Source organism: Mycteria americana, chromosome 5, assembly GCF_035582795.1.
Source record: "Mycteria americana isolate JAX WOST 10 ecotype Jacksonville Zoo and Gardens chromosome 5, USCA_MyAme_1.0, whole genome shotgun sequence".
Lineage (NCBI taxonomy): Eukaryota > Metazoa > Chordata > Aves > Ciconiiformes > Ciconiidae > Mycteria > Mycteria americana.
Window position 1 is genome coordinate 63,053,527 of NC_134369.1, and position 13,894 is coordinate 63,067,420.

General features: G+C 36.7%; 1 protein-coding gene across 1 annotated transcript in view; it reads left to right on the forward strand.

The window, feature by feature from the left end:
* The window catches only part of TDRD9 (tudor domain containing 9), a 68,058-nt gene extending 55,522 nt beyond the window's left edge, over positions 1-12,536 (forward strand). The window contains exons 27-36 of the mRNA XM_075501639.1: positions 866-955; positions 2,786-3,046; positions 3,511-3,660; positions 4,693-4,763; positions 5,141-5,250; positions 5,429-5,525; positions 6,203-6,341; positions 7,438-7,547; positions 10,416-10,488; positions 11,798-12,536. Of these exons, the coding sequence (XP_075357754.1) occupies positions 866-955; positions 2,786-3,046; positions 3,511-3,660; positions 4,693-4,763; positions 5,141-5,250; positions 5,429-5,525; positions 6,203-6,341; positions 7,438-7,547; positions 10,416-10,488; positions 11,798-11,893 (1,197 nt within the window). The 3' untranslated portion in view covers positions 11,894-12,536. The remainder of the gene's footprint in view (positions 1-865; positions 956-2,785; positions 3,047-3,510; positions 3,661-4,692; positions 4,764-5,140; positions 5,251-5,428; positions 5,526-6,202; positions 6,342-7,437; positions 7,548-10,415; positions 10,489-11,797) is intronic.
* Positions 12,537-13,894: the final 1,358 nt, after the last annotated feature.

Here is a 13,894-nt window from a genome sequence, read left to right on the forward strand (position 1 = left end):
TCCATTCATATCCATTCCAAATGGATATGATTCCTTTGGATTCATATCCATTCCAAATGGATATGATCTTTTACTTCATACTATTTGGTTCTCCCTGTTCCTGTTGAGTTCTCGGGTCCATTCAGTGTGATCTTTTTTGTATCGATGTTTGTGTTGCTGAGTTCTATATCATCAGCAAATTCATCAGAACATTCTGGCTTTTTTGCCAATATCAGTAATGGACGTTAGTGCCACAGTTAAAGATTGGGATTTGTTTTTCAGGCCAATACTTTTCAGCAGTTAAGGACAGATTTTTTTATTTTTGTAAGATTGGCCTTTGCACAGCCCATTCTTCCTTTGAATGTCTTGATTTCTTAACATAGCTGGGTGTTACCACTATAGAGTTAATGCTGAACATTGTCATCTGTTTAAAGTCCTGGAAAACTAGTGAATAACAGTGCTAATCTCATCACTTTCTCTTTTGCATTTATAAACAGTCACCCGATCCATGTTAGCATTTGCTTATCTAAAAGCAGTTGTTAGGTAGTATCACTCGCTGTTAAGATGTAAGGTTATACAGATTTAATTGCAGGGAGAGAATTAGAGCCTTTCAGAGAAATTTGCCTTTTCTAGATTTAGCAGATTATTTGCATTACCAGTGGATGTTTAAGCCAAGGGATCAAATAATAGAGATGATAAAATTTGACCTATTATTTTTGACATGACTTCATTTGCATGTTTTCCAGACTCTGAATTTGCTTCCATTTCACTTGATACGATTGTGTTGTACTGAATTATTAAACTTAGGTTGTTGCTTTCCTTGCCACTAAAAGTGCTACTTTTAATGTTGTGGAATCTCTGCAGATGCTCTTGATTCTTTTTCCAGGTTTTTTTTGTGGATTATGGCAATAGATCAAAAGTGCCTTTAAAGAAATTAAAAGAAATTCCAAGCTGTCTTAGAGAGCTTCCTTTCCAGGTAGGGGTGATGCTGTTTGCTGCTTAATAGATGTTTTCATGTCTGGTCTGGCAAACAGAAGTGTACTTCAAATCATAACGCTTTTCATAATAATAATGAAGTAACATGTATTTTGCTAATGGGAGTACCTACAAATCACCTTCACTAATAGGTGTGTAAATAAATGTTTTCCACAGATGTGTATGCACACAGTAGTAATTCTTGTGTGTAACTGAATTGCACTGTATTTAATTGTAGAGAAATGTTATCTAGCCTTTTGTTTTCAGGGGCACTTGCTAGGGAAAGGAGAGAGGAAAAAAAAAAAAGAAAAGCCTGAACTTGCTGCCTGACTGGATGTAAAAAGCATTGTTGTACTCATTTTTTTTAACTGAATGTTTTGAACTAGTCCTGCTTCTGTGGGGACAACATAGTGGGATCTATCTCCCACCTGTAATCACAGGAACAGCGGAAGGAGAGAGGAAATTGCTTTAACAGCTGCCTTTTTGCTGCTTGTTGCTTTTGGTTATCAGTTTCTTTGCTGTCCATCAGTTCTATGAGAAGTAGAACTTCTCTCTAGAAGGAGAATGTTGTTCTGGTTCCTCTATTGCCTGCTTATATGCAAAGCTCAGGAGTAACAGGCTGAGCAGTAGATCATCTTTGCTTTAGTCTAAAGAACCTCTGAGCAAATGACAGAGGTATATACAGCCTAGAAAACAGCCCAGAGAGGAGAAATTGCCAATGACTAGTTTAATGTATTGTTCTCTGCTTAAACCTCGCTGCTCCCACTACAGATAAGTGGCGGCATAGGATCTCTTCTGTCTGCATGGCACAAGTCTGCAGTGACAAGTACCTTGTGTACAGTTACTGTGCAGAGTATTTTTGTTCCATCAAAGCTCCTGCTCTGCTACACTATTAGTTACAGGACAAATAGATAGGAGATACCTGATTTAAATTTCACAAAGCTAGAAGTGTCTGGTTTTGCAGAGCTATATTTACAAATAACTAGAGACTTCAAGTGAAATTCAGCTTTTCAGTCCTCATTCAGATATTTTTAAGCCAATTGAAACAGCTGTATCATACTAACTTTATTCTCTGAAGTATTTAATGATGAAAATGAGAAATGAACCAGCAGAAGTATGGTTTTATTTTATTTATCTCTTCTTAGTGTTAGATCTTGACAGGGTTAATTTTGTTTGGTTTTGTTATAATTGATTTAAAAAAATAAGTAGAATTAATTTTGGCAAGAAGCATCCTTTTTTGTGTTTTCTTCAGATGTATTAAAGGGAAATGTATTTCCACTTCAGGCCTAATCTTTTAATGACCAATTTTAATGACCAGCTAGAAGAAAAACAGGGTTTCTGTTGTAAATTCATTCGAAGACATAATTACAGATAGTGATTGTGGAAAGGGGTTAAGTGAGAACTTAATTACTCTTGCCTGTCAGGGACAGAATAGCTGCAGTGGTCTTGCCAAGTTTTCTGTTACCTTAGTTGAAAAGAACTGTGGACTGTAAAGTTTTTTCCAGAGTAGACATCTCTACACTCCTAAGTTTTTAATGTCAATGGTGAACTAATACTGAATTATCTTTTATTTATGCTCTGTTTGCTCTGATTCATTAGCAACTATGTACAATATTGAAGTGATATGAGATGTAATGTGTAGCTGCGTTGGCAATGATGGAATAGGAATTATGCCAGTAGCTTTACAGCAGTCCTGGGAATTTACATAAGCCACTGCAATAATTATGAAGTAATTTATAGTTATTAATTCCAACAGTTTGTTGACAAGATGAAAGATTTTCATGCTGATTTTCTACTCAGGCAAGCGTTGTTTTCAATGTTTTTGCTCTAGGCTTTAGAATTCAAGATATGCAAGATGCGTCCATCTGCAAAATCTCTTGTATGTGGGGAACGGTGGAGTTACAGTGCCAGCCAGAGATTCGCCTCACTAGTAAATGGCTATACTCTTCTAGTGAAGGTGTATTCACTTGTGCATAGTGTTCTGCATGTGGATGTTTTCCGTTACTCAAGGTGCAAAGAGCTTGTGAATATTCGAGATGTGCTTATTGAAGAATGTTATGCTGAACTAGCAGAAGAATCATACGAATCGCAAGTATGTATTGAGTAAGCTGCATCTACTTTCCTTATACTAATTCATTTCAGCTCAGGCTGTCTGAAGTCCTGAGAAGTTGAGCTGAAGTCTTGACTAATGCCATAGGATTAGGCAAGATTAATACCTGAACGGGACAATGTATTTTTGTGTATGTGCATAATTCATATTGAGCTGTTGGCCAAAAGCATTGCTGCTTTGAGACACCTTTTGAAAGAGATGTTTCCCAGGAGATAATGGCATCAATTGAACTGCTCCACTGTTTTTTGAAACTTTGAAAAAAATATAACTGTCTCATAGTTTTAACTGTCTTCCATTTTTATGTTTTATATAATCTGAAAGGTAATAAGAACATTGATTTTGTATTCATATGCGAGTATGCATGTTCTTTGTGTAGGACTTTTTTCGTAAAATTTTTGAAAAACATAGCTGTTTCATGGTTTTAACACTCTTCCATTATTACGTAGCAAAGCCATGATTTGCTCAAGGGATTATTTTTGGACCAAGTAAAGAAAGAAGAGAAAATGCCTGTATCTTCAAGAGAGGAAGAAAAGCATGTCATTGAAAGATTGTTGAACTTGTTTTCTGACAATAAATCCGGTGCACCAACCCATAAGGTAACCTGAGTGGTGGTTTTGGTATGTTGTTATATGACCCTGCTTCTCACATTGTTAGAATGGAGATAAAGACTGAAAGTACCTTTAATAGCCAAACCATATGCCTTTCATAGTGCATTCTACCTTCTGTTGGTAGAAAGCGTTAATGCGACCACCATTGCAGCTTTTAACAAAGTTTTGAAGTACAGCCTAAGAGCTAAGTGAACCAACTTTTCTAACACATTCTAAGGCAGCACTTTGAACCACTGCAGAACGAAGATAAAATTGAAAAACTGAACACAATGTTTCCACACGTGGTAGTCTTCATTATATAAGCTACAGCAAAAAGCAAGATTACGACCCTATCAATTTTTCAGAAAATGTAAACATAGTTTTTACTATACACAGTGTTTCATTCTTCCTCAGCTAGCAATAGGTAAGCAGCTAGGATAGGTGATGCAGCAAACACTCCAATAACTGATAGTAATGAAACAGTGGGTGTTTCTTCTACTGCCATTTCCAAACACAGAATTTATTCTTACTTATGTATTTTGAGATATCTGGTCACTACTAAGCTGGAATATAAAACATGAAAATGTGTGTCCTGTTCTGTATTCTGATTACATCTCGTCTACATTGTAATTCTTTTCCCGTTTCAGACCTGACAAAATTTCAGGCTTTCAAGCACCTAATCATGCTCAGTTTACCCACAGGAGTAATCCTGTTTTAACTACTCACTTTCATAAAGTGAGATATTTTCAAGATTAAAGACCTGCTTAGGTGCTCTATGAAGTCTGAGCTTGTGTGTTTTATGCCAGAGGAAAGTCATGAATTGCCAGCACCTGTGAAAATAAATTATTTTTGTTTAGGTGCCTCAACAAGCAAAGTTTGTTTTAGATGGGTGAAATGAAAATGCTGTTTATCAATTTATCAATTCAGTGTTTCTTAATACATGCTGAAATGTGTTTTTGTTTTCATTGATAAAGGATTTTGATTTGGAGAGATCCAGGTGCTGGCTAACAAGAATATCTTTTGTTCTCTCTGTTTTTGAAGGTAACAGTTTTTGGCCCATTCAGTCCTTATGAGGTGAAATGCTACAGTATGACTAGAGTATCCCAGTTCAGGTATGAAAAGACTTTTACTGTGAAGTATAGGCATGCTCTCAGCTGACTTTTGACAAGTAGGCAAAAACCATCCTAGTTACTCTTACGGATTTTTACAGAATTTTTATTCGTTGAAAAGACTGAAGTAGTCAGGCCTGAATTGCACTAATATGCACACTATTGCTATGTAAAATTTTAAGAATAGTTTTAATAAAGGTGCTTTAATGTCTTAGAGATTATTTATTAACCATCATATACATCTGCTAAATGGTATTCAGGTAATCTTCAGCCAGTAACTGCTATCCATTGAGGTTGCATTGTGAATTTAAAAATTTTTTTTACATGTTTCTATGGTTTTTGGTTTTTAATATTGAAAATATTTCTTGTTTCCTCCCCAGAAGTGCTTTTATACAAAAGGAAAGCATAAACTCTGTTGTTGTCCATGATGCTCCAGAAGATCCCTTTCAGCAGTTGTTGGTTGCTGCTTCTTTATCAGCAAATGCAACTGGTAATGCTTAATAAAAATGTTTGGACAGTTTTCTAGACTTTTGTTCTTATATGAATAGTTCTATGAGTAAATATGTCACTGTAGTTCTACATTACATCTTTTTGAGGTTTTATTTTCATTAGATACTCCTTAGATTTGATTTTTGTTGTTGTTGTTTTGGTTTGGTTTTTTGTGACAGGATCTACTGTGATTTTAGAGGAAACATCTCTGATGCCTCCTATTCCTGGCCTGCTTGTGCTCCTCAGTATGCTGTTTGCTCCTGCTATAGAACTCAGGTATTCATGTGTTTTAAAAAGTGGTGGTTTGTTTTTGTTTTGTGGGTTAGTTGTGGGTTTTTTTTTTTTTTTAGGTCCCTCACAAATTGGTGACAATTTTTTTTTTCCTCTGCTTTCAATGTTTAGTATATTCTCTTCCTGTTCATGTAATTCTTGTATCTTTTATCCCTTTTGGTATAGTATGTAGCTAAGATAACTTGTTTCATGTACCTACGAATTGGTGCTGCAGGCTCTACCCTCATGATAAGGCAATACAGTTCCTGACAGTCATGCTGGAAGCCTAGGAAGATGAACTGTAGTACTAGGCAAGTTTTAAATCTGCATGAGGAGAGGAACTTGCATGATTTTTGTGTGTTCTTTAAATTCTTGTATCTGTAGACTGTCATTTTGACACAGTGAAGCTAGCTTTCCTTAATTAAAGTTTCATTTTGTATACTTATGATTTTCTTTTTAAGTTTTATAAGTGTATGTTTTCATAACCAGAACTTTAGTCTTGTTTCATCACTATATTTAAAAAAACAGTATGACTAGGTATGAATGCCTCTCAATTGTTTTAGTTTCTTTAAAACACCTGTATCTTGCTTGGCATGGCTTAGACAAATTCATTTAAGTCTGTCTTCATATGAGTTTAGTTTCTTCATCTCTAGGCGAGACTGTTTTCTTTCTCTTTCATATAGGGTTGATAAAAGTGGGAAGTATTTTACTGGTGTTCTGTGCGGTTTGGGTTGGAGTCAGACTTGTGGGGCTCCACTGCTTCCAGAAAATGACATGGAGCTAACATTTGATGTGCATTTCGGAGTGGAAGACATATCAGAGGTAAAACATGCATAAGAATTTTTGCTATAGTAGGAATTGGGTAGAATTCAGTGCATCAGAGCTTGTTAACTCTTAGATTTAATAAGAAAACTTGTTTTAAGTTGTGGTTTGGGGTTTTTTTAGTGTACTACCTGCTATAACCTTGGATTCTTATCAGAAAAAAACAGTTATCCCCTCCATAAACTTTGAACAAAATAAAATATTATAGAACAATACATTGTACACTTTTCAAAACAAAAGCATCGATTTTGCACTAATCAGATGTCAATACTTGCTAGTTATGGTCTTAGGATTATTGTGGTTTTTACCGATCAGCCTAGTGTTACTGCCTCGCAGTCTTCAGTTTGATTTTACAGCTCTGATAAGTCATCTGTATCAAGCTACTTCTCCCAGAGCAGATCAAGCAAACAAACAATAAAAGCCTATGTATCCCTCATTACAGCCTTTTTGCAACTTGTATACGGAGATCTGTCAGAGGGAAGTATGTACATACACTCTGTTATGCAGGACAGTAGGCGGTATTTGACATGTGCTTTAGACAGTGAAGGACCTCACATGCCCTGATTTAGTTCTATGTACAGAGCAGGTACATTAGGTGATGACTAGTGGTTTCTAGAGGCTTTTTAAGGACACCGTGGACACGCTGGTGCACTTATCTGTGAGCTGTTGTTTTCTGGAAGCACTGACTTGGCGTGTGTGATGTCTGTATTCATGGCACCTTCACCAGAATGGTAACACCAAGCTGTTGTGCATGTGAAAATTATGAACAGATAGAGGAAAATCCTTAAAACTTTCACAGAAGGAATTCTGTGCTGGACAAAATCCAGGCAAGTGGTAGCCTGTAGGTTTTATGGCATATCTGAGTAACCTTGAAGATTGTGATATCAAGTGGCTGAACATTAACATCTTTGACTAGCAGAGATGCATCTGGAGGAAGAAGTGTTTCTAAAGCTTCAGATGTTTTTACTTATGTTAATAATATTCCAGCTGAAATGCAGTGGTATGGGTGCCACAACCACCTTCATGTCAGTATAATACAATACAGAACTAGTGCTGGTTTAGAGTGCTTTATATTCTGTTGCTGGTATTTTTACAGATAAACATCCTAAGGACAGCCATTAATAAGCTGCTCTGTGAATGTGCAATGTGTTCTGGACAAGGGAGAATGACACAGCTGCAGGAAAATGTTCGTCAGAAACTTCTATGGTAATAATTTTGTAGAAATAAGATCTTCTGTTTCACAGTCTCAGCAAAACCAGAATAAATGATTGCTTGAAGCATAGCTCAGATTAGGCTTTGGGGAAATAATATATGTTCTCATTTAATTTGTTTGTTTATAAAGCAGTATACTCAACAACTTTAGACTTCTTTTGGAAGCACTGGTTCTTCAGGGAAGCCTGATCGCTTAAGAGTCATAAAACCTAGACTGTAAAACCTGTTCTACAGGATACCAGTTCTGATGTATCTTTGCTTTGTGCACCCAGGACAAAGCTAGTAAAGTCCTATGGCATAGGAGTGCAGAAGGATTTAGAATTCTTTCTCCTTATACATTAAATTTGAATTGTGTGTGCTGCCTTTCCTCCCTCAACAGACCTGTGTAGGATGGGTGTTGGCCAAGTTAATTGCTGGAAGTCCCAGGTTAAATTTATGAATTGAAGTTAGGCCACCTGCCTTTTGTTCCAGCAGGCCTCCCTGCTTCTCATAACAAGTAGTGGTTCTGAAAAAACTATTGTGAGTCAGTGCAGCCAGTCTTGAGAATTTTTTCACCTTGTGGTGTGTGGGAAGTGTTCGGGGGAGCCAGTTCAAGGAAGTATCCCTGTAACAGCTCCTTCTAATGTCTGCCACTGCTGAGCATGCTGTGAAAAGTCTTCCCTTGTTTGTAAATGTAGTGTGCATTTTAGTGCTGTCTGTATCATCAGTAGACTTTTCTCATCCTTACCTGGCTCTGTGCTGAACAGACTTCAAAAAGAACTCGGGCTCAGCTGTGAATTAAGAGTTATGTTATGCTCCCTAGTATTGGCCTCGTGGACAGGAAATGTGACCTTTTTTGCAAAAAGAGCTTTTCTAAAGTAACTGTATGCCAAAGCGAGGCAATTCCTCATGCTAATAAAGATCAGAAGCTTTTAAGCTTGGCTGCCCTTACCCTATGTTATCAAAATGATTATCAGAATAGCTGTTTATGCTGAGTTTTCAGGTGTTTCTTGTTTTTGAATGTACCTGTTCAGTTGATTTCTTTTTCCCCAGCTGTGAAAAATTATTACAATGCCTTTAGTTGAAAGCAAGTGCCCATACTTCTTATTTCCAAAATTTGAAAGAAAATTCAGTGTGGTGCATTTTATAATAAATTAACAAGTGCGGGGGGAGTCAGCCTTACCTTTTGAGGCACTGGAAATGAAATTAAAAGAGCATAAACAATTGCCAGAAGATCTGGAGATACCAGATTGTTAGCTGATCAGCAGGCATGTTGGATATGACAAGGGAGCAAGGTGATTATTTTTGTTTTGGGTGCTACACTGCGTGTGCTGCCAGCGGGTCAGCTGCTCTTCTCTGAGACATGGCACCTTCCAGCCAGCTGTTGCAGTGGGTTGTGTGTGCCTCCAGAAAGTGGTGGTACAGCTTCACAAAGGCTGTACCTCAGAGGTGCACGCTGCTTGCGCTTTCAGCTGAAGGAGCACCAGTGCAGGCTGACAGCAAGCTGTTGGTGTTTCCCCTCTGCAAAACTCTTGGTAAAATACCAGCTGTCAAGCGTACTGCTGATGCAATATTTAATTTCCTATTTGTGTCCAAGTACCTCAGGCCAGTTGGTGTCTGCATTGCCTTTGGACACTGCCATGTAGTACCGTGTTCAGACTTCAAAGCTGAATGAAGATTGCTTGCATGATTCATGTGGTAATAAGTGTAGGGAGAAGTCAAGGAAAGTGGATGGGCAGAAAGAAGCAAAACCACAAAACCTCTTTGGAGGCGACTGTGATAATGACAGGAGCTCATGCTTGGACATCAACACTTACATGCTAAATTCAAAGCACAAAAATGTCACTGCTGTTTCTTTAGACATGTGAATACTTGTTACTGTTTCGGCACCTTTTTTGGGTTGATTGTTCAGACATCTCCAGCCAATTGGGAGGGGAAGGAGCAGCCTGCGCAGGTCCTTGGCATCGACGTGTTCTCCAGTTCAGTCAGTGCTGACTGCCTGACTCAGTCATTCTCATCAGCCTTCTGGGCTTTTTTTTTCTTCAGGATTTTATATCTTTCTGTGGTAGCACTTTTCTCTTGGAGTCTTTGTGCTTTTACTGATTCTGTTCCAACAATTCTACAGCTAATTTTTCTTTGTTTTGTTTTACCTTTTTGAAGGAAGAGGCAGTCTGGTTATTGTCATGATGGAGTCTTTTCCTTTGTGTAAAATCTTTCTTAATTTTGAATATTTTTTTTCTGATTGTACTTTGATTTATGTCTTGGAAAAAACGTAACCTTTCATTAATAAGAGTAAATATGTAAAAATTCAGCCTGAACAGTCTTTCATGACTTTTTTCCCATGTTTCAAAAGCTAATTGTGTTTACGAGATGTCACCACTACTTAAGACTAAAATCAATGTTTGAAAAACACATCTAGACAGAATTAATTAAAGTCTACTACTGTTGTACTTTGCACAGCTTGAGGAAATAACTGGAGCAGACAGTCTGTAGTAATTGAGTTGTCATGCAAAACAAAATATGCTAAAAATAGTTGTATTATACATTCTAGTGAATAAGCATGCATAAAACTTATGGAATAAATGACAGATGCAAATTCTAGTACTTTGTAAATTAAAAGAAAAAAATCATTATTTTCTTTAAAGGAAAATATATTTTGATACACTTAACGTCCCTGTGAAAATTTGTATTTTGACTTCTTACACTAGAGGGGCAAAGTACACAGAAGTGAACAAATCAGACTAGATTAACAAGGAAATGTAAGATTTCTTTCAGCACAGACACCTCATAAATGCCTAGTTGTATCTAATATAAAAATTCCTATGTATTTATAATCAATCAAATACAAGTGTATTACTTAAGGCTATTTTTATGTAATTTCAGTTTAATCTGCAAATCAAAACCGCGAGATATAATGGCTCCTACATGGTATGAGAAGCCGTATGCATGGAATCAGGTAAGAGTATAAAGATAATTTCCCACTGCTTAAAAAGAGTAGTTAGAGTACCCCAGTACAGTTAGTTAAGAGTGGTCAAAGGGAGAATTTCCTTTGGAAGGATGTCTTTTTTGAGTGTTGAATTTAAAGATAGTGAAAACACTGTAGAGTCTAATTTAAGGCATAAGAACTGTGGTGTATACATCAGTCTCTATTGATATCCTATTTTTGTAGAGTCTGTTTAGTTTGTTGGGTGTTTTGGTTTGGTTTTTAATTTTGTGTATACAAATATTTAGCCTTTTCAAACAGAACACTTCATGATGTTTAAGTTGCAAGAGATTGTAAAGGCAACTTTACATCTGTTGGAAGTTAAAATTTTGTATTCTTCTTTCTATTAAGCAGCTGTGGCCTAAAAGAAAAAGATTGATAGATTTTCCTTGTTTAGGATTTATCTGAATGCAGTGCATTTGAGTTTTGTTTTGGATTGCTGTGCTTTCAGGTGGCTTTTCCCTTTTAAGCAGACAGAAATGTGGCTTGCTTTAGAATGAATGTGGTGGGATCAGATAGAGGGGCAGTTTTCTCGAAATCCAGGAGGGTTTCATAAAGCTGAAAAGTCTAGCTTCCTACTCTGTTAGAAATCTTACCTTTCTTTCTGTAAGGACCTCTGCAGGTCACTAGATTTCCTGATGAACAAGTGCATTTTCTAATTAAAAGGGGATGAGGAATTACTGAGTGCAGCAGTAAGATTGCTACACACACCCTCCCTGTGCCTCTCCCACCCTGAGGCATAGAAACGAGGGGTTTAGGTCTCTCTTGAAAAGATTGACAACAGTGAATGAGCACCAAGGGCATGTATTTCTAGTAGGCATTCACTGAGGGGTTAGAGTGTGTCGTGATATATTGCCTTAAGCTGAAGTGTTTCTATTTTCATATTTCAAATTCAGTTATCCTTGGAATTATGAAGATAATCTCCTATTCAGTTATACTGGTGTTTAGCTTTATATAACAAGTTAATGTATAGGCCTTGGATCAGGATTTTCCCCACTTGCATCTGAAGTCTGAAGAATCTCAAGACATCTTTCTTACATCATCACGTAAAATACTACCTGTAATGCCTTGGAATTGATTGTGGAATAGTATTCTGACTCGGGCAAACCATGAGATACAGTATTTCATAGTACTGGCTCTTATGTTGAAATGTGTGGCATGGAACTGAAATGCCTGTATGATTTGAAACTGTCAAAACTCTTCAAAACTCTTCCTTAACTATGCTATATAGGAAAACAGTATTAAGAATGTGTTCTGACTTTCATCTGCTTCTTTTGATTAGGTGGATTCTCAGCGTATCATTGACCAATCTGAAAAACAGCATGAAAGAGGAAATGGTCTTTATCAGCTACATAAGCTTGTTGTGTTGAATGTTTAAGTATTTCTAGAAAAGTCTTTCAGAGGAAGAGGTATTACAACTAGTCTAAAAATTACTTTTGTCTTCTATATAACCCTTGGATGTTTGTTTTGCAAGACTGTTCCATAAGATTAGTGTAAGTGTACTAAAATACAGTTTGGAATACCTTAATGGTTTTTCAAAAAGCAAGGTTTGCTGACAGAGAGAAGATGAGTTGTTGATAAAACAAACTGACTTAAAGCAGGATGCAATTTTCATTTTAATAATACTTCTGAGTAGCTTTATCACAAGGTACATGAAAGCTAAAGCAAATCTAGGCTTAGTTGTTCATTTTCTGTGTAAAAGCTCGTAAGCCATGGGGCATGATTTTTTGTCTTTAACTGCAAGTTGCATTTTCCTGTTCTCTTTGTCCTTAGGTTTTCAAAAAGCCACACAGCAAAGGTGTTTGGGGTTTTTCTTAACCAAAAACTAGAGGTCAAAGGAAACTGATGATCTAGATTATGTTCTGATCCAAAATATAACTTCATATACTGGATACAATTTCTTCATTAATTTTTCATACAGCAAACTATATGATTTCTTTTCCTGTATAGCAGAAGAATGCTTTGAATTACTGATTTATGGCATCTTTGTTTCAACCTTTCCTCTTATTTTTACTCGTGAAATCTTTAGCCCTAAAAGTGAGGTCAGTGGTTTCAGAGTAAAATGCAGAAGTGAAATAAAATGTATTTGTCTCTTCTGTTGTGCGGTCATGCTTAATAAAAGCTAAATTTTAGTTATTAATGGTATGTGATTGCATTCATGAAATACATTAATACTTTTCCATATACTGTTTTTGTATTCATCTTTTCACTATTCACTCAATGATTTGAAGATCATGTAATATCCAGTCATCCTCTGAAGAACAGACAGAATCAATGGTATCCACAAAAATAGGGGCAGATTTGGGGAAAATAAGGGGATGCTTAAACTAAGAAATCATTTTAAGCTGTACTTAAACAGAGGACTAACTGTATAATAGGCAATTTCAGGCTTATTATAAGCATTACTTTCTTACACCCATTTTACTAATCCTTGTGAATTATAAATCATAGTTCATACTTCATCATACTTCATATAAACATCACATCGTGAGGTAGGTTTAATAGAAAAATGGCATCTCAAATGGCTTAGACAACAGTATTTCTCAGCGGAGTGTTGTATGCAAATTAAGTGTTGCAGTTGAACACCTTTGGGGGCAAATGAAACAATGTCAAATCTTTGCTTCGCCATTAATGATGGGGGTTTCTGTCGGAAAAGGTAACTTGGTAATACCAAAGGGCATGATATAAATAATGTGACTTGCAGTGATTCCTCCTAAGCAACACTGAAATTGAGAGTTGAGAGGAATAGAATATATTTTCCGTATTTTTTTTGGTTTTTTAGTTCTATGGCTAATGTATCCGGGTCTGTTCGTGTGCCTGTGCTGCCATCTGGTGTGGGCTAACTGATGTGCTGCTTGTTCCCCCTTGTCTACTGCCTGTTGTAATGCTTTCAGTAAAGAGGAGGTACTCTGTAATGGCTCATGTCCTCATAAAACTGAAAGGTTTCTGCTCTCGTCCTTACGATGAGAGGAGCAGATAATGCTAACTCCCCCCCAGTCCAATAACCCCTAACCTCCCACTAGTCAACTGAGAAGTGTGAACTGTGTATTAACTCTTAAGAGCTCCCAATTTTGTCCTGGGTACATAATAAGCCTGCAGATGTGATAGATTATCCTCAAAGGAAAGAGAACATCTTTCAAGTTAGCCTTGCTGGGAAATGTTATTTATTGCCAGATGAAAATGTAGTACTAATATTTGAAAAGCAGCAGTTGTATTTTATTGTTTGATTTAGGTTTCACCAACATTGCAGGGTCACTTAAACAAGTTTAAGGCAAACAGCTTCAGGATTTCTCCCTTCAAGATTAATAGTATGTAGCACTGGAGGAAGAAGTATTGTGAAATAGTGGTGTCTTTGTATGGCTACAGGCCTGACCCCAGT